This window comes from Danio rerio, chromosome 11 (assembly GCF_049306965.1).
Source record: "Danio rerio strain Tuebingen ecotype United States chromosome 11, GRCz12tu, whole genome shotgun sequence".
NCBI classification, from domain to species: Eukaryota; Metazoa; Chordata; class Actinopteri; order Cypriniformes; family Danionidae; genus Danio; species Danio rerio.
This window is the reverse complement of record NC_133186.1, coordinates 2,383,089-2,407,378: the sequence shown is the minus strand read 5'-3', so window position 1 is coordinate 2,407,378 and position 24,290 is coordinate 2,383,089. Positions and strand designations below refer to the sequence as shown.

General features: G+C 37.0%; 1 protein-coding gene across 4 annotated transcripts in view; it reads right to left on the bottom strand.

Moving 5' to 3' along the window:
- Positions 1-283: 283 nt before the first annotated feature.
- The window catches only part of lima1b (LIM domain and actin binding 1b), a 40,733-nt gene continuing 16,726 nt past the window's right edge, over positions 284-24,290 (bottom strand). For all 4 annotated transcript variants that reach the window (XM_021479690.3, XM_073916188.1, XM_068224254.2 and 1 more), the window contains 8 exons: positions 21,081-22,439; positions 7,780-7,837; positions 7,526-7,617; positions 6,638-6,721; positions 5,647-5,683; positions 5,340-5,416; positions 3,705-3,838; positions 284-2,086 (listed from right to left, as the gene is read on the bottom strand). In XM_021479690.3, the coding sequence (XP_021335365.2) occupies positions 715-2,086; positions 3,705-3,838; positions 5,340-5,416; positions 5,647-5,683; positions 6,638-6,721; positions 7,526-7,617; positions 7,780-7,837; positions 21,081-22,439 (3,213 nt within the window). In that variant the 3' untranslated portion in view covers positions 284-714. The remainder of the gene's footprint in view (positions 2,087-3,704; positions 3,839-5,339; positions 5,417-5,646; positions 5,684-6,637; positions 6,722-7,525; positions 7,618-7,779; positions 7,838-21,080; positions 22,440-24,290) is intronic.

Below are 24,290 nucleotides of genomic sequence, written 5' to 3'. Positions count from 1 at the left end.
AAAAACATCTAGTTAAATATTATTTGTCATCATGGCAAAGATTAAATAAATCAGTTATTAGAAATGAGTTATTAAAACTATTATGATTAGAAATGTGTAGAAAAATTCTGCTCTCCACTAAACAGAAATTGGGGAAAAAAATAAACGGGGGCGAATAATTCTGACTTCAGCTGTATTTATGCATCACATATTCATTCAGTTGCACTGTTTATAATTAGCCATGTAACACTTAATGACTTTAACGGTCACATTTACAAACAAAACTGAAATTAGACACTTCATGTTCGATCAAATATTGTTTATTGCGTCCTTCTGAAATATCTGATCACAGTAGAAAAGGTTTTAAAACACGGTCTCGAAGAAGAACCAAAAGCGTATTTGGCTGTTTCATCCTTAATGATTGACTGTCAAGAGCTGAGAATAATGAAAGCAGATTAGTTAATTAAGATCATTACAATGAATCGTTAGATTAAGAAATAATAATGTTGATTTTTAAAAACATTTTTGTAAACAAGTCATATTTCATACAGCAATCAAAAGAAAACAGAGCAACGACAACGTACAGTGATAATGATAAAAGTAATAATTCCGAGCTCTTATAAGAAAAAGTCCAAATATATATAAAGTATTATAATAAAGCACATGTTTTTATTATTATGTTGGGTTGCAATTAAAATCAGAGTAAATAAAAACTGGAGCAACAAAGAGGAACTATCAAACTATTGCCACTTCTTCTTCATCGTCATCTTCATCTTCATAGTAGCGATTCCTCTTGATCATTTCCTCCACGGTCAGTGACTCCTCAGCCTCCTCACCCTCCCAAAACCCCACATCCTGGGACGTCCTGAGGGCTTTTTCCTCCACAGACGCAGAAAACTGGAGCTCAGGTTTCCTTTGCAGTCTTCCCTTATCCTCAGCAGCTCCGTGTTCTTCTATCTCAGGCTCCTTTTTTGTTTGTTGTACTTTAATTTCCTGCTTAGCTAGTTGTAGCTCCTCCTCCTTTCTGTTTAATTGTATCCGAGACTCCTTATTTGGTGTTTGAACCTCCACCTCCTTTTTGTTCACAAGCTCCTCCTCCCTTCTGTTGAATTGTAACTGAGACTGCTTATTTGCTGGTGGTAGCTCCGCCTCCTTTTTGGTCACTTGTGTCTGAGGCTCCTTATTTGGTAGCTGTAGCTCCGCCTCATTTCTGTTTAACTGTAGCCGAGACTCTTTATTTGGTGTTTGTAGCTCCGCCTCCTTTTTGGTCACTAACTCCTCCTCCTTTTGATTTAATTGTATCTGAGACTGCTTATTTGTTGGTTGTGGCTCCGCCTCCTTCCTGTTAACCTGTCTCCCAGCCTCATTTTCTGTCTGTTGTTCTCCCTCTATGTTCGTGTGTTTGAGAATTGAAGTTGGCATCTTTTCCTTCTTCTCGATCTTGGATTGGCTGTCGTCCTCCTTCGTCTTCGCGTCAGGGATTTTGTCCTCAGTTTTAGCCGTTGACCTAGAGCGCAGGTCCTCCAGCGAGCCTCGTCGGACCGCCTTTGGTGCGGATTGTGCGTCTTGTTTTGAAGGGTTGGAGCTCAAGCTTGGCGCTAGGGAAAATGGCCGACTGCGCTCTCTGAGAGATGTGCTTCTCCGTAGGGTTTTCAGCTCCGCTCTTTCCGTGCTCTGCTGAGAAGATGGAGACTCATCCTCCGGGGGCCACTTTGCTCTGAAAAACCTGGACGGACCCTTGCTGACTTCAGCTGGACTGGAGACTTTGGCTCCTCCATCACTGTCTGCAGGGGGAGGCCATGCGACTCTCAGTTTCCTGGTTTCCACAGACGTGCTTTGAGGTCTTTCTGTTTGACTTCTGGACTCTATAATTGGGGTCGCCTCTGTGAATTTGGCCCCTCTGTGCGACTCCTCGGCTTTTTCTACAGGCTTCACTGACACAGAGTTGGAGTTTTCCTCCGGTTCCTCCTGGCTTGTTCGTGGAGACCACATTTCCTTGTGTTGTTTGTGGCCAAAGCCTTCGTCGTAGTTGCCTTTAGACTTGAAGAGCTGGTTGAAGTGAGGCTTACAGTAGATGCTGCCATGCAGGGAAGCAAACGCTGCCAAACTGAAATGAAAGTAAGCACATTATTCATACATACAATTGAGGACTTGAGTGTTACAGTTTATTATTACACGGCCAATCGGAATACTTGATTCTGATTGGTCAGTTGTGACATTCCAATTTATGTTATGCTAGGGATAAAGCACATACAGGCAAGGATGGGAATGTGGTGTAACTGAGAACGTGATGATTGGCTTAGATAGAGTACATTTCCACTGTTTGCTAGTCAGAGGCAGAGTAGTGTGGGTGTTCACACACAAGTACAGGCGCGGTCAGTCGTACACACCAACGACCAAGAGTCAGAACGATGGCAAATACAGCAAGTTCAAAGGTAGCGCTTTCAGACTGGAAATATAAGCACTACTTTTGCCTCAGGGAGGTGAACGGCAAGAATGTTTATGTATTGTGCAACATATGCACAGGAAAAAAGCAAAACTTCATGTTTCAAACACTTCTCACTCAGACAGAATTAAACACAATAATATCAATATATATGTAGTTAAGGAAATGCTGCCGCCATCTCTTACACTGTCCCACAACAACATTCAAATTGTGTAGATTAGTGTACAACGCTTCATATTTATTTTTATAGCCATTTGACATTAGATTTTTTTTTTACTTTCCCTGGTGATCAATTACTTTGATAATTATGTAACTCCATTACTATTCGTGAGAAGTAACTAGTACCCAATTACTTTTTTAAAAGAAAGTTATTTTTTCTGTCCGCTTTGTGTTTTTGACGGTATGGCGCCATCTTGAGTCTGAATAATGCGCAGGGTTAGTGTATACTCCATCAGCTGTTTTCGCTTCTGTCAGCTTTGTGTTTTTGATTGTTTGACACCATCTGGTATCTGAATAATGTGCAGGTTAGTGTATACTCCATCAGCTGTTTTAATTCCTGTCAGCTTTGTGTTTTTGACGGTATGGCGCCATCTAGTGTCTGAATACTGCACAGGTTAGTGTATACTCCATCAGCTGTTTCTGTCAGCTTTGTGTTTTTAATTGTTTGGCGCCATCTGGTGTCTGAATAATGCATAGGTTAGTGTATACTCCATCAGCTGTTTTAATTCCTGTCAGCTTTGTGTTTTTGACGGTATGGCGCCATCTAGTGTCTGAATAATGCGCAGGTTAGTGTATACTCCATCAGCTGTTTTAATTCCTGTCAGCTTTGTGTTTTTGACGGTATGGCGCCATCTAGTGTCTGAATAATGCGCAGGTTAGTGTATACTCCATCAGCTGTTTCTGTCAGCTTTGTGTTTTTAATTGTTTGGCGCCATCTGGTGTCTGAATAATGCGCAGGTTAGTGTATACTCCATCAGCTGTTTTCGTTTCTGTCAGCTTTGCCTTTTATTAAAGACTTAATAAACTATTATGGCTCAGAACAACGTTTAGTGTTTAATGTTTATGTTTTGTGGGAAGTAGCCGTGTAATAAGTAGGAATAAAGTACATCCAGGATGATTGTTTTTGCAGAATAAAAGCCCTTCGGTCTTATACAACAGTGCTCCGCTTTGTGTCGGGCAGCCGATAAACTTGTCAGGATTTATTCTGTAAAATCAACCTACTGCATGTACTTTATCTCTTATTAAACAATGACAATGAATGAATGAATGAATGAATAACCTGAGTTTGGTGCTACAGACGGCACAGCGGAAGCACTTTTTGTGATAAATCTGCTGATTGGCAACTAGTCTCTCCAGCTGGTAAACAGTCTGTTGGCAGGACACACATCTGTCCGGGACGGCCACTTGAAATGGCTGTAAAGAAAAACACAACAGTTATAGACATCTCTTCTTCAGTGCAATTCCTCAGTGTTAACAACATCCGATTAAAAATCCATATTGGCAGTGAGCGGACTATGAGAAAAATGTTTTTAAATTTATACCACAGGGCTGTTAAATGCTTGATTCTGATTGGCTGATGAGCATTCTAAGGTGTGCTGTTATTTTCAGATAAACATACAGCTAAAGTAGTTCCGGCAGGTTTTGATTTATGCTGAAACAAACCATTTGAATTTATTGAAACATTAAATGTAGCATCATTACTCGTACTATGGGTCTGTTGAATGGAATTGGCTGATAAGGATTCTACGGCATGCAGTTATTTTCAGATAAATGCAAGATGTCCTCGCTGCAGCCCGCTGCTTGATGACGTAGAGGATTGTCAACTACATAGCAGACCTTAGACAATGCATTGAAGTAACGTGTAGTAAGGAGTAGGCAATCGTCCTTGTACGGCCCTCTAAAGTAATGCCCATGCTACTGTGACGGTTAGTTTTAGGGTAGGGGGAGGTGTAGGAGATTGTCAACTACGTAGTGGACCTTGTACCGCTCACTAAGGTAGCACCCATGCTACTGTGATGGTTGGGTTTAGGGTAGGGGGATGTGTAAGCGATAGTCAACTTCTACTGCCGACTAAGGAAACGCCCATGCTACTGTGACAGTTGGATTTAGGGTAGGGGAAGGTGTAGGCGATCGGCAAACTACATAGTGGGCCTTGTGCCACCCACTGAGGTAACGCCCATGCTACTGTGACAGTTGGGTTTAGGGTGGGGGAGGTGTAGGGGATCATCAACTACGCAGCAGACCTGGTCAAATACGTCATCAAGCTGCGGGCTGCAGGGAAGACTGTCTCGATAAATGCACAACTAAAGTAGTTCCGGCAGGTTTGAGCACATTACAGCTCTTTACCACTACGCTGAATGATTTGAGTCATTTCACAGCTACAACAGTCAACCATCACATCAAAACACAACAGAGGGCTTTGGATGAGAAACTTTGAGGACAGTTTGAGGACAAAAACCTACACAAATATCTGAAATTCAGTATCTGAACAGCGGCTTTAAGTTTGGTAACAATATTGCAATATTATTTTTGCCATTGAATTTGACGATAAAATTTTTAGTGGCTAAAAATAAATGACAATACACAATTTCATAAGACAGTGACGAAGCATTTCAAGGATCATCAACATTTAAAATCCTCAAATGTTTACAGTATTTTGATTTTAAAAAATGTATGTACAATTTTAAAGCTATACTTAGTATTTCTTTCAAATCACAAAAAAAAAAACATCAACATGATATCTGAAGCAGCCTTGTGAGATTATGAGGACTACATCTCCCATGATTCCACACTTAGTCATCAAAATACAACTTTGTTTGTTGCAAATACACTCCCTCTAGTGGCGCTTTTAAATCTTCACATGAACAGAACATATTAGATCATTAGTATTGTAAGCAGAATTAAGAGCACAGACCTTGGTGAACTTATGAAACTCTTTATTCTCTGATAAAAGAGTTTCAGTGCCGGGACTTGATGCGTTTACATGCTCTCCTAAAGAAAACACAAACACACATGACTGTATATTCTGTACCAGTGGATGTACTGAATATTTAATGTCTCTATGATAGTTTCAACAGTACTCTCATCCACAATTTACATCACTTAATTTATGAAGTGCTTAATTACATTAATAATAGCTTTCTAATGATTTGACCTCACAATAATGACTATTTATTAAATCAGCTTATGGTTTCAGATTCATATAGAATTAATGAACTCACCATTGATCTTTGCGATGTTGGTTCTAGGGACTTTGCTCTGTTTTTAGTCAGAAAAATAGAGAAGAAACAAGAATTGAGAAATACGGTAGCATACTTGTTCAGTTCAACCTCTCCACCTGGGTTAAGACTTTCCTTCAACGTGGAGACACAAGTGTCCTCGTAATTCAACGCTCTTACAAACAGACTTATTACATCAGGTTTTTTGATATTTAGTTTTTGGATTGGGTTTAGGGAAAAAGTAAGGCTAAGGCCTTATAATAAGGGTTTTTTTAGAGCATAAAATGCACCTATGGAGTAAGGTCCTCATAAACCACCAAAACATGTATGTGTGTCAGTCTTCACACTTAAAAAAATGATTGATTGGATTTACAAATTTGTTTTTAGGTAAGTGGTTGCAAACAATTGTTATGGGCTAAATGTACACAAACGAATACATTTTAGTAAAATTCATTAGTGAAACTTAATTTGTTTGTTTAAATTCAGCTCATATCAATTGTTTCCCTACAGAAAAATCCAGCCTAAACCAGCCTAGGCTGGTTGGCTGGTTTTAGCTGGTCGTCCAGGCTGGTTTTAGAGGGGTTTTGGCCATTTCCAGGCTGGTTTCCAGCCATTTCCAGCCTGGGCTTAGGTGGTCAGGCTCGGAGATGACCAGCTAACACCAGGTTGACCAGCCTAGCCAGGCTGGGAGTCCAGCCAAAACCAGCTATTTCTAGCTTAAACCAGGCTGGTCAAGCTGGTTTTAGCTGGATTTAGCTGGTCATTTTCCAGCCTGACCAGCTAAGACCAGGCTGGAAATGGCTGGAAACCAGCCTGGAACTTCCCAAAACCCCTCTAAAACCAGGCTGGTCAACCAGCTAAAACCAGCCAACCAGCCTAGACTGGTTAAAGCTGGATTTTTCAGCAGGGTAGCAAACACTTAACTCAAAACAAATTTGTAAATTCAATGAATAATGTTTTTTTCAGTAAAGATATTTAGAGAACTAAATCCTACCAATATGCGTCCATGACCAGCAGATGGCGCCATCTCCTTGCTATCAGCGCAGAAAACACTGTCATCTGCTTCCGATTGGCTGGCCTGAGTCCAACAGACAATTATAATGATCATTATTATTAATATCGATGATTAAGCAGAGTAAACACCCCTCAAAACATGCAAATGTATACTACTGAAAGATCAGAATACACTTTCTTTTACGTCCTACTGTCCCACATGAAAAACACCACAGTGATTTTGACCCATACTACAGTCTAGTGCATCGGTACCTCCACAATAAGATTGGGTAATGTTAGATAATGAATTTACTAGAGCCCCAATCAGATCACATGATTTTTATTGTTGGTTTCGAAAGTCGCAATGTCAGATTATGCCATTTAGTCTTGTTAAAATTAATAAACTTGTTTAGATCATTTTAGCTCATGGTGCATTAACTAATGTTAACAAGCAGGAATTTGCAAGTCAATAATGCATTAGTAAATGTTGAACTATCATTAATAAATGCTGCACATGTGTTGTTCATAAATAGCTCATGTTAGTAAACACATTAACTAATGCAAACTTATTGTAAAGTGTGACCAGTGTATTACATTCTGTAGCACACTGTAGAATTAACCAATGTGAACTGATAATAAATCCTGTAATATACTTTAGTTTTAACTGTAAGCAATATGTGCTAGTTGTAGAAAACTGCAGTATTGGGTCACTTATTTATATTGATATAGTTGTTGTGTTACGGTATGACCAGGACAGATTAATTCACGTATCTTACAATAATAAGCTTCAAAAACACTGAAGTATTTACTATTCACTCTTCATACAGCATGTAACTTTTGCATGATTCAGCTGTTTCTTTGCATCTGTGCATACAGTAAACATACTCACCGAGCGGGAGACTGAGGCCTGCTTGCAGACTGCTAGCTGATATCTGGTCAATCTATCTTTAATGGAGCCGGTGCGTTTCAAAGGGGATGTGCCTGTCACAAAGGATAATATTTTCCCTTTCTCAAACAGAAAATATTGCATTGATAAGAGTGTGATGAAATGACTTTTGTTTTGTTTGAGTGTGTGTGTGTGTGTGTGTGTGTGTGTGTGTGTGTGTGTGTGTGTGTGTGTGTGAGTGATTTGGGTGTATTCACCTTTGCTGGCCTTCAGTGTGTCCGCATCCTCTGAGCTGCCGTTAGCATCTGTGTGCACCTAAAAAAAATCAGAAAAAAACTGTTAACAAGTGACATACTGAAAATATACAGCGGGGAACATAAGTATTGAACACGTCATGTTTTTCCCTGTGAATAATATTTCAATAGGAGCTGTTGACATGGAATTAAAGCAGATTTTGGTAAAAACCCAAACAATACAAACAGATAAAACAAAACAAACAAATCTGAAAAATGAGTTGTGTGTAATAACAATGAACAATGTAATAACAAGGAGAAACTCCTGAACTACTGAAATGTGTTCAACACTTTATATAAAATGCTTTTTTTTTGGTGCTGGCAGCTAAAAAAGATGCCTCTTGTATGCATGCATTGCTCAGGTGTGAGTTTCTCACAGGCTTCAACAGAGCATCAAAATCTTGATGCTTCTGTGGGTCTCGTCTATCAAATCTGAGCTTTATTCTGTATTCTCTATTGGATTCAGCTCAGGGGATTGGCTGGGCCAATTCTCCAAAAGCATCTGAGAGTCTCTTGGCTGTGTTTTGGATCATTGTCTTGCTGAAATGTCCACCCTGGTTTCATCTTCATCCTCCTGCTAATGTAGATGTTGGACTGAAGCAGCTGATGTTCATTTACACTTGGGCAGAGGCTTGCTGAAGAACCACTGAGAGATTTCAGCTGCTGTCTGGTCTTTCACTGCTGTACTACACCTTCCTTTCTTCATGTGTTCAATACATTTTCCCTGTTTCATTTCATTGTATTACGCATAACTTCATTTGTAAACTAATTCAATTTGTTTTCTTTGCATATATGGATTTCTTTGGATGTTACCAACATCTGGGGAAAATTTCAAGTCAACAGCATCTTCAGATATATGATTACCGAGAAAAATGGTGAATGATTTATTTATTCCACAGTGATTTCACCCACAAAGCACATGTACATCTGCAAGATGTATCTTAAAGTTCGCTTGGTCTGAAAACAATCTGCTGTGTTCAAAGGTCTGATTAACATCTATAAAAGGTCTGCTTTAGTACAATCTAAACTTAAGGTTTTCTAAATTTTAAAACATCTTAAAGACATTTCCTTAACAACTATTTAACATCCGAAAACTTCCCAGCACGCACACAACATCATAAGATGTTAATATTTGGTTAGATTCAGGTCATGACGTCAGGTGACCAAAATTCAATGTCTAGCCAGTGTCTAAGCACGTTTTTTTAACATATAATAATGACTTAAAATTACATTGATATTTAGTTGATTTTAGGTTGTGTTGGAAAGTGACCAAAATCTAAAGTCTCATAGATGTCTTAGTGGAAACGTCCAGACAACGTCAAGGTATAACATGATTAGACGTTGATATTTGGTTGATTTTCGGTTGATTTTCGGTTGGACATTCACATCGGCCTGACGTTGGGTTCTGACGTCAACCGGATTTCCATTTCCAAACAAAAACCAACATCCCCACGATGTTGGGGTAGGTTGGGGTACAATGTCAATATGACGTCATGCTGACATCCTGTGCCTGCAGGGTTACGTCAAACAGACATTTTGGAGCAAACATTCTATTAAATACATATTTCAGATGTAAATACACACTTTCAATAGATGCCTCCATGACCGTTTATCCTTATTTAGATTAGTCTTTTGAAGATAGTTTTATATTACAATTCTCTTTTTCCTATACAGAACAACTTAAATTAAAAAGTATATGCCATGTTTGATCATAATGTTTGTCTCTGTAAAGCCATCATAATTGCAACAAGATGGCTTTACAGAGACCAACTCAAGAGGAACATTCATTCATTTTCTTTCGACTTAGTCCCTTTATTCATCAGGGGTCGCCACAGTGGAATAAACTGACAACTTATTCAGCATATGTTTTACACAGCGGATGCCCTTCCAGCCGCAATCCAGTACTGGGAAATAACCATACACACTCATTCAGACACATACACTACGGCCAATTTAGTTTATTCAATTCTCCTATAGCGCATGTGTTTGGACAGTGGGGGAAACCGGAGCACCTGGAGGAAACCCACGCCAACACGAGGAGAACATGCAAACTCCACACAGAAACAACAACTGGCTCAGCCAGGACTCAAACTAGCGAACTTCTTGCTGTGAGGCGACAGTGCTAACCACTGAGCCGCCCTCACAAAACTTTAAAAACCAAAATAAGCTTTTAAAGTCCTCTCTGAGCTCAAGCGCCCTGACCATCATAAAACACTTTTACCAATAAGCCCAAAATGTGGATTTAAGCAGTGTCTCCATCTACAACATGAACATAGAGTGTTTGAATAAACCAGGTCACATCAGCGAGAGAGAAAGCCGATCGGTGTGCAGTGTGAGAAAGCTTTTATAGTCCTCCAGGGACCTGCTGGGCTTTAAGGAGGCCATACCAGTCACATGAAATCATCAACACTGCAAGCAAAACTCACATGAAGCCTGCGGATGGAGAACGGGGAAAGACTGTGCTCTCAAGGTGAGCAAGATAATGCGATATTGGGAAAAAACAGACATTTCAAAATTTAGTTTTTCTGCAATACACAGTTGAAATGTGAATTTAAATTATTTTAAAATATCTCACAAATGATGTTGAACAGAATCAGGAACTTTTCACAGTATTTCCTACAATATTTTTTCTTCTGGAGAAAGTCTTATTTACTTTATTTTGGCCAGAATAAAAGCAGTTTTTAATTAGTTTTAAACCATTTTAAGGTCAATATTATTAGACCCCTTAAGCAATGTTTTTTTTGGAATGTCTACAGCTGCAACCCAGTACTGGGAAACACCCATACACACTTATTCTCTCTCACACACACACACACACACTCATACACTCATACACTCATACACTCATACACTCATACACACACACACACACACACACACACACACACACACACACACACACACACACACACACACACACACTCATACTCATACTCACACACACACACTCATACACTACGGACAATTTAGTTCATCCAATTCACCTATAGCGCATGTGTTTGAACTGTGGGGGAAACCGGAGCACCCGGAGGAAACCCATGCCAACACGGGGAGAACATGCAAACTCCACAAAGAAATGTCAACTGACCCAGCCGGGACTCGAATCAGGGACCTTCTTGCTGTGAGGCAACAGTGCTAACGACTGAGTCACCATGTTGCCCCTGATTACATCATTCAAATTATATTTAAATTACATTTTTAATTACTGTGTCTGAAAAGTAACTCAGTTACTCAATAAGTTATTAAACGACTTAATTTAACACATGAATGCACTGCACAATGCCACATTGACAATAGAAATTAAACTCAACGACGGCCACACAGGACGTTTTAGCTCCACTATAAAATATAACGCTTTAGAACTAATAAACATTATATGTGTCACAACGCTAAACATTTCAAAGCAGTGACACTATTTTGTTGTGCATACTAAATATTCACAGAAATTCACAAATAAGTTCGTTGTTTCGACGGCACAGTGGCTCAGTGGTTAGCACTATGGCCTAGGGCTGGGCCGATAAACAATATTATATTGAATCGCAATAAAATTTTTGTCAAAAACAATAAGTTCTGGACTTTTTGACTCCATATTAATCTAAGAGCCAATCCCACAACAGAAATGTGCAACAATGGGAATCTAGAAGTGTATTAATGTTAGAGATGTACCAAATTTTGGTCAGTGAATATGTTGGAATTCATATACACACATCCATATTCATATGCATCTACTTGTCCTTCATTGCTTTTGATTGTTTGACACTTTGTGAATGAATATGTACACCAGGTTAGTGTATGCTCCCTTCAGCCAGTTTGCTTTCTGTCAGCTTTGCGTTTCTGACTGTTTGGCGCCATCTAGTGTCAGAACAATGCACATGTTAGTGTATACTCCATCAGCTGTTTTCGTTTCTGTCCGCTGTGTGTGTGTGGAGTTTGCATGTTCTCCTCATGTTGGCGTGGGTTTCCTCCGGGTGCTCCAGTTTCTGGCACAGTTCAAACACATGTGCTATAGGTGAATTGAACAAACTAAATTGCCCGTAGTGTATGAATGTGTGTGTGAATATGAGTTTGAATGGGTGTTTTCCAGTACCGGGTTGCAGCTGGAAGGGCGTACGCTGAGTAAAACATATGCTGGAATAGTTGGCGGTTCATTCCGCTGTGGCGACCTCTGAAACAAGACTAAGCCGAAGGCAAATGAATGAATGAGTTCATTGTTAGTCAAGCATGTTCAATCTACTTGATCAATGAATTACTGTGTGATTGATCCAGAACTGTTGAATTTATATACAGTATTTTAACAAGTACATTATAAGTAGCTGTAATTAAATTACCTGAAAATAAAAAGTAATCATTTACTAATGTCTTTCTGATCATAAGTTAATCTAATAACATTACTAATCACACCCAGTACTGGTTACTGGGCCTGCACTGGTATGCAATTGTATGACTAGCTTCATGTTTACACATTAACATGCATCCCTGTGTTTTAACTTCCTTACTAACTAAAGATTATTATTATTAACAGCCAGAAAGTCACATATGTTGTTCATAATAACGTAGGTTGTTCTGAAAAGAGCACAAACGCTCCTCTCTGTGTCTCAGGACAGGGACGTGTCTCTTTCTTTTGTCTGTTTTGGGAGGCAGGAATCGTCAGAAACAAACGGCTCACTGTGACCGAACAATAGGCAGGCTTGTGTCTGAATCTCAGCCTTTGCTTTAGGGGTTTTACAGATCGTGACTCACAGCCTAAAGGCACAGACTCCACCTAGAGCTAAAGAACAACCTTCAGCACATTAACTAACACCAAAAACAGCTCGATCTGAATCTTCCGAGAACATTTTCAAAAACAAAACCAACCCTGAGACATGCAGAATATTTATAATCATGACTTTCTTTGATTAGTAGTGATGTTATTTAGCATATTTACCCGTTTTCATGTAAAGGATAATGTACATCTAGCCAGTTGCTGTCACATATTATTACACAGATGTCTGGAGTGCTTGATTCGCAACATTATATGGTATGTTATTCCCAGATAACAACAGCTAAATAACGCAGGCTCATCCGGGAGCTGAGAATCATCTTGACTGTCAATGAATACGTTCAACGTATCTTGCCTGTCACTGTTTCTGCTTTTTTTAATGCCTTATTGTGAATGAATATGTACAGTAGGTTAGTGTATGCTCTATTCATTTAGCTTTGTGATTTTGACTGTTTGGCGCCATCTTGTGTCTGAATAATGCACAGGTTAGTGTATACTCCATCAGCTGTTTTAGTTTCTGTCAGCTTTGTGATTTTGACTGTTTGGCGCCATCTTGTGTCTAAATAATGCGCAGGTTAGTGTATACTCCATCAGCTGTTTTTAGTTTCTGTCAGTTTTGAGTTTAATTAAAGAATTAATAAATTATTACATCATAGAACAATGTTTCATGTCTAATTTTTATGTTTCGTGGCAAGTAGCCATGTAATAAGAGGGATAAAGTTGATCAGTTGTTTGGAAAAACATTACAACTTTATTCACATTATCTTACATTTTATTATTATTATTTTTTTCCCAAAACAATGGATTTGAATGAGCTTGAATGAGAATTCACTACAATGGATAATCAATGCTTAACTTTTTAAAATGTCTATAATTTTTATGTTTTTTTATTTATTTTTTATTAATAGGTGTTTTTTTATCTGGTTTCTGAGGGACTCTCCAGTAAGATCCACCACACGATCAGATAACATGAAAGCATGGCATTTCCGTCTTAAGATGTTGTCTGTGATAGGTCTAGGAATGCTGGAGGAATGTTCAACATTTTGGAGTTCTTGAACAATTCTTAGGTAGCCACTTCTCAAATATCTTCCAAAGAAATGTGTGTTTTCTTAAGAGTGCTGCTTTTTCCTTTTTTTTTAAAAATATTTTTAAAAAGTCAAAAATCACATGTACAAAATAGTATAAAATAAACATTGCAAAGCCTATGCATACACCTATTTTTTAAGATACCTTTCTGTTTATTCTGTTATTTTATTCTAATATTTTACACATTTATTTTACACATTTTCCTGTTGAATTTGTCATTTTTCATAATAAAACTGCAAAAAATAATTCTGACATCTTAGTACTTCTGGCTCCCTATCTGTTTAGTCATCATATAACCAATTATTTTTGCTTTTTATAATATTTTCCCCACATTTTTCGAGTGCCTTTCACTTACTTTTGCTGTTTATTATGATGGATGCCTCAAGAGCACTGACACATTAATTAAGTTACCCCTGAACAATTTATGTTTGATTTTCCATTATTTTTGCTGTTTTGTTCAAACTACTTATAAAATGAGCTGAATCAACACAATCCCAAGTTTTGTAAGGGACAACTTAAATGTTTTATGTTCAATCCACTTAAAATTGTGAAAACAATTAAGTTAGCTTATTACATTTGTGTTGGGCAACATGAAAGTATTGTGTGGAACTTTTTTACAGTGATCTTTTACTATAAACAAGATAACAACAGGAGTCAGAATGAAGAAGCTTTTTCGTTATCGGTTTCTATTTTTGAAGATCCTACTTTAAACATTCTTATCTGTAGTGTTTTATCAGCAAACAAGGAAGGAAAAAAGCCTCATGCATAGAAATGAAAACATTGTTGGTTTGTCAGAACTAGTTGACAATATAACCACAGGAGACTCAGTTGATGATAGAGTTTATCACATGCCTTCTAAAGAACAGAAAGGTAGATGTTTTTCCCCGTTTTATTGTACTGGTACTGCAGGTTTAGGTTGTGTTTAACACTATTTAATAATGTCAGCTATCCTTGGAATTTAACTTCTGACAGGGAAATGTGGTTTGGACATTTGGTGGCATTTAAATGAAGTGATTAAGTTACAAACAGGCACTGAATGAAACATACAGCACAGAAAACTCTTTTTTACATCCTGCTGTAGCTGCCAGTTTTTGAGTGTAAAGAAAAACAATGCTGTTTTTGTGTGTATCTTTAAATGCAAATGAGCTGCTGCTCTCCACCCCCTTTCCAAAAGAGGGTGGAGCCTTTACAGCCTGCATCTCAGATATTCACAGAGAATTAGTTTTTTTTATAATCGAATATTTTTTGGCGCACTCTTGTGTCTGATTAATGCGCAGGTTAGTGTATACTCCATCAGCTGTTTTCGTTTCTGTCAGCTTTGTGTTTTTGACTGTTTGGCACCATCTAGTTTCTGAATAATGCGCAGGTTAGTGTATACTCCATCAGCTGTTTTTGTTTCTGTCAGCTTTGTGTTTTTGACTGTTTGGCACCATCTTGTGTCTGAATAATGTGCAGGTTAGTGTATACTCCATCAGCTGTTTTCGTTTCTGTCAGCTTTGTATTGTCGCAAATGAGCTGCTGCTCTCCACTCCCTTTTCAGAAGAGGGCGGAGCCTTTACAGCTTGCGGCATAGATATTTTAAAAATTAGTTTTTTTAAAAAATATCGATTATCGTTTGGCGCCATCTTGTGGCATCAGCTGTTTTCGGTTCTATCAGCTTTCCGTTGTTGACTGTTTGTCTCCATCTTGTGTCTGAATAATGCGCAGGTTAGTGTATACGCCATCAGCTGTTTTCGTTTCTGTCAGCTTTGTTTTTTTGGCTGTTTGGTGCATCTTGTGTTTGAATAATGCACAGGTTAGTGTATACTCCATCAGCTGTTATAGTTTAAGGATAAAGCTTAAAAAAAGCTGTTTTTGTGAGTCTCTTTACATGCAAATGAGATGCTGCTTGTGGTTCTTCATCATCATAAATGTTTATTATGTGTTTTAAAGGTTGTGTGATGTGCTTTGAAACATGCATTTTGATTTGATGTTTGACATAATCTCAACCGTGACAGTAAGGCTCCCCTTTTTTAAAAACAGCCAATAGCATTTAGTTTTATCAAAGCTCTGCCAGTGAGAGTGGTTAGGCTCAATCGCATCAAATAAAAAACAAAAGAAAAGTGTCTTGAAGGGGGCGGGGCATGACACATATTTGAGAGTTTTTGATTGGTCAGAAGATTTGATGAGAAACTGAAGTATAAGGTGATGTGAATAAAACCGTTGTCGTGACAAACTACAAGCTTTACATGTTTATAGCAGGTTTATATCTTCTAAATGTGAATTTTGTCACTGTTCTGGAGCACACTAGCTTATAGATATCCTAAAACTAACAATACTGATACTAAGCCACATCAGATTAAACTCACAATATTTAGATTTCTAACTGCATACACATCTGAAGCGTACACAGAGAAAAGCCAATGACATTTAAGCACTTTTTTTTTTGCATGCATTGATAAACATACAAGGTTATAACAAAAGCATGCAAAGGTCACATGAACACAGTCCGCTGTGTGTGCTAATGTAAGCAGCTGTGAAAGAAATCACATATTTATAGTACATCTGTGTAATAAAAAATGACGGCGGTGTAATTTACAGCATCTACTGCTGTCTGGACTGAGAGCTAGACCTGTGAACTACATTAGAAAATCACTCACCACTGCTGACTGAATAACATTACTTTGAATAGAATGCAATTTTGAATGCGGTTTATGCTAATGAAGGTCATCAGTTGTGGGTGGAGCTTGTGATGTCACACGGGGCAATCTGGAACTTAGTTATTTCGTATTTTTTGGCCATAGATGATGTAAAAAAATTTGCTATCTAATAACCATAACTTAGATAACATTAATACCATGTCTGTCTGTTTCCTGTTTTTAATGATTAATGGAAATAATAAAGAAAGAAGTGGGTGGAAAAAGCTAATTTTGCATAATAAGTGCCCTGGGAAAATTTTTATAAAGGCATTCAGCAAAGCTATTATTTTTATTTATTTATTTGTCTTTTTTGTGAAGATCTGCACAGTTATTTTTATTTATAAAATAATAAAACCTGCTCAAAAAAACCTTTAGACTGTTATGATCAGCATTTAAAAGAAAAAGTACCTAAAAATAAAATAAATAAATAAAAATTAAATTAAATAAATAATAATAAAAAAGTTTATAAAATATAAACATGCAATAAAATAAATAAATAATAATAATGATAAAAAATTTTAAATAAATAATATTAATAAAATAAATAGATACAAAATAAATAAATAAAATAATAAATACAAATAAATTAGTTAATAAATAAATAAATAAAATAATAAAAATAATATTAGTAATAAACAAAAATAAAATAAATAATAAATTTAATAATAATAATGTTTTTTATTTTTATATTTAATTTAATTTTTTATTAAATTAAATATAAATAAAATAATAAATACAAATAAATAAAAAATAAAATAATAAAAATAGTAGTAGTTATGATAATACTAATAAATAAAAATAATAAATAAATAAAATAAACAAATAAGACAATAAATAAAATAATAATAATAATAATAACAAACATAATAAAAATGGCAATTATAATATTAGTAATAAATAAAAATAATAAATAAATAAATAAAATAAATAAACAAATAAGATAATTAATAAAATATTAATAATAATAATAATAAATACAATAATAAATAAATAAATAAATAAATATAGACTCTTAAAATAACCATTTGAGGGATCAAGTGCCTAAAATAAATTAAAATTATTTTAATTAATAATTCATTAAAATAAATATTATTATTTATTCATGATAAATGAAATAATTAAATATAAGCATCTAATAAATAAAATAATAACAATAAGATAAATAATAACAAAAATAAAAGATAAAATAAAAAATAATATAAATAAAATAAAACTAAAAAATAAATAAGAGAATAACTATATAAAATAATAATAAAATAAATATAAAATAAATAAATAAATGAATAAATAAATGAATGAATTAATTAAAATTAATCAATCAGTTAAAAGATGATTTTAAAGCAAACTTCTAATTGCTACAACTGTAACTGCAGATTTTTGTGAAGGCAGTGTTAGACTGAGTGAGTGTTTCGGGATGCAGGCTGTCATCCCAACATTAAGATGGATTGAGACATTCCTGAAGAGTTTAAGGGATCATAAAGGAATGTGAGCAAATGTTGAGCCTCTGCTTATGACACCGGGGGAGGGGAAGACAGTCAGATGAGGTGAAGCACTGAAAGTGATTTATCCAGCAGACACATATCTTATCTGTTAAACGCAAAACAGTTGATGATATGATGACCTCTAAACTGGAATATTTGCCAGAACCACAAACCTACTTCTGATTTAATCTGATTTAAAATCACTGGGAAATCAATACTGAAGGTTTTTAATTTAGGCTTTTATAAGGTAAGCATTATGATTATTTATACTGTAGTATCCTCTAAACCAGGGGTGGCCAACCCTGTTCCTGGAGAGCCACATTCCTGCAGATTTCAGTTGCAACCCATATTAAACACACCTGCCTGTAATTATCACGTGGTGTTCAGGTCCTAATTAATTGGTTCAGGTGGGTTTGATATGGGTTGCAACTGAAATCTACAGGAAGGTCGATCTCCAGGAACAGGGTTGGCCACCCCTGCTCTAAACAATGACTAAATAATTCAAAGTAGAGCAGTGGCTAAAAATTGTTAAAGAAATCGATTCTGCATTCATTCTGAGAAAATCAAAATGCACCACTTTAGGCAGACAACACTCTAGGCTGGTTTTTAACAGCAGACGGTGCTCTAGGTTAGTGTTTATCAGCAGATGCTGCTCTAGGCTAGTTTTAACAGCAAACAACGCTCTAGGCTAGTTTTTAACAGCAGACAGTGCTCTAGGCTAGTGTTTACCAGCAGATGGCACTCTAGGCTAGTGTTTAACAGCAAACGGCGCTCTAGGCTAGTGTTTACCAGCAGATGGTGCTCTAGGCTGGTGTTTAACAGCAGATTGTGCTCTAGGCTAGTGTTTAACAGCATACAGTGCTCTAGGCTGGTGTTAACAGCAGATGGCGCTCTAGGCTTGTGTTTAACAGCAGATGGCGCTCTATGCTAGTGTTTAACAGCATACAGTGCTCTAGGCTAGTTTTTTAACAGCAGACAGCGCTCTAGGCTGGTGTTTACCAGCAGATGGTGCTCTAGGCGAGTGTTTACCAGCAGATGGCGCTTTAGACTAGCTTTTAAACAGCAGACAGTGCTCTAGGCTAGTTTTTAGTTGGTGCTTTAGGCTAGTTTTTAACAGGAAATGGCACTCTATGCTAGTGTGTAACAGCACACAGCGCTCTAGGCTAGTGTATAACAGCAGATGATGCTCTAGGCTGGTGTTAACAGCAGATGGTGCTCTAGGTTAATGTTTAACAACAAACGGTGCTCTAGGCTATTGTTTACCAGCAGATGGTGCTCTAGGGTAATGTTTAACAGCAGATAGCGCTCTAGGCTGGTGTTAACAGCAGATGGCGCTCTAGGCTTGTGTTTAACAGCAGATGGCGCTCTATGCTAGTGTTTAACAGCATACAGTGCTCTAGGCTAGTTTTTAACAACAGACGGCGCTCTATGCTAGTGTTTACCAGCAGATGGTGCTCTAGGCTAGTGTTTACCAGCAGATGGTGCTCTAGACTAGCTTTTAAACAGCAGACAGTGCTTTAGGCTAGTTTTTAACAGGAAATGGCATTCTATGCTAGTGTGTAACAGCACACAGCGCTCTAGGCTAGTGTTTAACAGCAGATGATGCTCTAGGCTAGTTTTTAACAGCACACAGCGCTCTAGGCTAGTTTTTAACAACAGACGGTGCTCTATGCTAGTTTTTAACAACAGATGGCGCTCTAGACTAGTTATTAACAGCAGACAGTGCTCTAGGCTAATGTTTAACAGCAGATGGTGCTGTTTAAAAACTATAGCCAAGAGCGCGGTCTGCTTTTAAACACTACACTCAGAACTGATTCAAGAGAGAACAGTCTATTTAAAAGCATAAGTATTCAAAAAGTCTCTCACTTGCGCCAATATGGACATTACTCTGCACTTTCCATCAGCTTTTCTGTCTGATTAAATGCTCTCTAGAATGTAAAGTTTTCCACCCCTGAACTATAAACAGACACTAAAGCTGCAACTGAAATCAGTCCCACATTTCCCGTTCTCTCACTATTTTTTTACAGAGTTATTTAAAGGTATGCAGTATTTAAATGTATATTAAACGGTTTCCTTATGTAGAAAATACATTTTTACTTTGAGAACTCCAAGGGACTCTATTAGTGCATCCTAGCAATCATGCATCTATGTGTTTTCATGAATACAGAAAAGACATTCGATTCAGTGCAGATTAATTAAGAGTTATTTGAGTTATGCACTTGCTTTTCTGGTGATCTTATCAGCTGGAAGTTTTAGTACTTTTGAAGGTAAGTCTGGGGATTTACACAGGAGCTAAAGAATGAAACTGGATGTGAAATAGCTGGTCAGATATGCATAAACCAGTGAGCATATCATCCTGGATGTCTTAAATATTTAATCAGCGCTGGAGCTGTGTAGACTGCAGCAGCTACCTCAGCAAATTCAATACATTCACACATATAATCATGCAGCAAAAGCCTGCCTTTCTACTAATGTTCTGTTCATAGTTAGCAACAACCTCACTATCAAAAAAAGTTCTTTATAATGTAGAAAGTAGGTTTCTAAAACCCCATGAAAATATGACGATATGATCACGTGATATTATTAGCAAAACATACATTATGTAATATTCATTCATTCATAGATTTTCCTTCGACTTAATTATCAAGGGTTGCCACAACAGATTGAACTGCCAACTATTCCAGCATATGCTTTACACAGTGGATGCCCTTCCAGCCGCAAACCCAGTACTGGCAAACACCCATACACTCTCACAATTCACACACACACTTATAGACTACAGCCAATTAAGTGTATTCAATTCACCCTTAGGTGATGTGTTTAGACTGTGAGGGAAACCGGAGCATTCGGAAGAAACCCACGCCAACACGAGGAGAACATGCAAACTCCACAAAAAAATGAGAACTGACCCAGCCGAGGGTCGAATTAACAACCTTCTTGCTGAGGGGCGAACGTGCTACCCACTGCGTCCGTTCATAACAATCATATTAGAATCACTGATATATTAAAAACACCATGAAACATGGGCCGTGTTTGTGTTTTTGTCGATTTGATCACAAATTAAGAACACTAAACATGTAAATAGAGAACGTTTTGAGCTTCTCAACCCCTTCTAGGACCCTGTTGTACACCCGCCGCAATAAAGCACAAGACATGTATGCTGCGATTCGTTGCTATTTTCAGACTAGCGCAACCCTTATTTTCATGCTTTCACCATGTTTTTATATAGCAAATCTATTTGCACCACTTTGCGTTTCTCACCTTGCTGTTGCCCTTTTCAAACATCATCTTGAGGTTGTTGAGCGGCACGGCTGGTTTCTCCAGAGGAGACATCGGCTCTGATGAACTCTCCATGTCTTTCCTCTCTTCTACCTGCCTCTTGTGTTTAGTCTCCATTTGTACCCTTGTGTTTTCTGGTCTCTCGTGAGCCGTCGCCTCCGCGCTCACGCTGGCCTGTGGCATGGGTTTGGAGGGAGACGGTGCTTGTGGAGGATTCTTGGGTTTGGTGGATGAAGATGAAGGTTCTGGAGGATTGCTGGATGAAAAGGGAGGCTCTGAAAGACTGCTGGGTTTGGTGGATGAAACAGGAGGTTTTGGAGAATCAAGGGGTTTCTTGGATAAAGTAGGAAGTTCTGGAGAATCGATGGGTTTGGTGGATGAAGTAGGAGGTTTTGGAGAATCAATGGGTTTGCTGGATGAAGTTAATGTTTCTGGAGGACTTCTGGGTGAAGTTGGAGGTTTTGGAGAATCAATGGGTTTCTTGGATAAAGTAAGTTCAGGAGATTCAATGGGTTTGCTGGATGAAGTTAATATTTCTGGAGGAGTGCTGGATGAAGTAGGAGGTTTTGGAGAATCAATGGGTTTCTTGGATAAAGTAAGTTCAGGAGATTCAATGGGTTTGCTGGATGAAGTTAATATTTCTGGAGGAGTGCTGGATGAAGTAGGAGGTTTTGGAGAATCAATGGGTTTCTTGGATAAAGTAGGAAGTTCTGGAGAATCAATGGGTTTTGTGGATGAAGTAGGAGGTTTTGAAGAATCAAAGGGTTTGCTGGATGAAGTTAATGTTTCTGGAGGACTTCTGGATGAAGTTGGAGGTTTTGGAGAATCAACGGGTTGCTTCGATGAAGTTAGTTCTGGAGAATCAATGGGTTTCTTGGATGAAGTAGAAAGTTCTGGAGAATCAATGGGTTTCTTGGATGAAGTAGGATGTTCTGGAGAATCAATGGGTTTCTTGGACGAAGTAGAAAGTTCTGGAGAATCAATGGGTTTGATAGATGAAGTAGGAGGTTTTGAAGAATCAATGGGCTTGCTGGATAAACTGAGAGGTTGTGGAGGACTGTTGGGTTTAATGGATGATGTTAATGTTTCTGGAGGACTGCTGGATGAAGTGGAAGGTTTTGAAAGACTGCTGGGTTTGCTGGATGTTGGTTGTGGAGGAACGCTGGGTTTGGCTGATAAAGCAGGTGGTTGTGTAGGACCATTGGGTTTACTGGACACAGACGGAGCCCTCAGACTTCCAGGTGCCACGCTCAGGTGAGCTGGGGGTTTCTCCTGTTCCCAGCGTTTCCTCAGCACACTCAGGTTCCCCGAACGCACCGACAGAGGCAAACTGTCAACAGGCTGAGAAAGAAAGACAGAGATTATTTCATGGAGAGATTAATTACAGACATTCAATAAAAACACAACCGCAACATCTGTGGAGCCCACGCCTAAGAGTCCTCAAGTTCTGGGGGCGTGTCTCATTCTGCTCCCTAGTCTGGTAGTCAGGGCACTGATTAGTGAATCTGCCATTTTAAATACTCATTAGGGAGCATTGATGTTCCCTAATATTAAAAGACCCAATTAAGTTACATAATAGTTAACTTTACTTGATGCAATGTAATATATAATATATATACACTGTAAAATCCAACAGTAAACTATCAAATGAAGTGAGTGTAGTTAACTCAAAATTGACTGCAAGTTAAGTCTACTTATTTGAAAAGAGTTTTAAACTCAGTGTTAAAGGTAATGATTTAATTAAATACCTCATTACTTCAACTTCAGTGGAGTAAGTTCACAGTACTCATATAGTTTAGTTTAGTTCTTTTTTTTAACTCAAATGGTTTGTTGCAATCAGTTTCCTTAAACGGTTTGAGTTAACATTTTGGGTTTTACAGTGTACAGTTTATACACAATATTATTATAGGGAGACATAAATTAGTGCTATTTTTTGGGACTTAAGTTTTACTATTTAAAAAGAAATACACAGATATTTTGGAACAATACAGTTACACAAATGTTTTGAGTAACCTGAACTTGAACTACATATTAATACTATACTCTATATATATATATATTTAAACCAAATGTAATATTGAAGTCCTGTTAAGATGTTAAAGATGAATGAAGGTTTCGGTGAATTGAAATTATATGAGGCTAATTATTAACAGAATTTTTAATTTTGGGTGAAATAACCCTTTAATGCATTAGCTAATGGCAACTATAATGTAACCTTATGGGGACTTATATCAGGACAATATTACTGTGTAATTTTCATCTGTCTAAAAGACATAACCATGGACCATTTAATGTCAACTAAATGAAGTTACTTAGATATTTAGTAGATTACCTTAACCTTAGATAACCTTATTGTCTCAAAACATATTACCATTTTAAGATAGTAAAGATGGTTTGAGATAGTAACCATTTTCCCCAACGTAGCACAAAATAACAGCCTAATTTATGTCTGCCATTTTAAATATTTTTTAATAAAATAACATGCACTTAAAATGTTTGGGAAAACTAGACGAATCCAAAAACTGGTTAAAAGTTGGTTTAAAAATGTAAACCAATGGTTGGATTTGCGCATATTTTACCCAAATTTGAGTTAAAAAATATTTTTTTTTAGAATGTACAAACAAAAAAGCACATCATGTTAAACGTTACAAATGCAGCTAAAATACAACACTAAAGGCTAATGCAAAATAATAAGTACAATCTATAATACATGAATAATTCTACTATGACACTGAACCCTTTATATTTTGTCTGCTCAAATATTTAGTCTACAATATAGACAAAAGAGCTGAAGGTTAACTTTTAGTTTATTTTCATTCTGTGTGGTCAAAGTTGACTAAACCCCAGGGCCGCAGGACATGAAGAGACACAAAAAGAAATTATTTGCATATTATTCAATAATAATACTGAGATTAATGTAAAAACGGAATAAATATATTTACATACATACATTTAAATAAATAAATAAATAAATAAATAAATAAATAAATAAATATTATATTATATTATATTATATTATATTATATTATATTATATTATATTATATTATATTATTATATTATATTATATTATATTATATTATAAATCTGCGGAAATCTGTAATAATTACTATCATCATTACTATAATATCACTGAAATTTATATAACAACTGAATAAATATATTTACACACATTTACATAAATGAATGAATT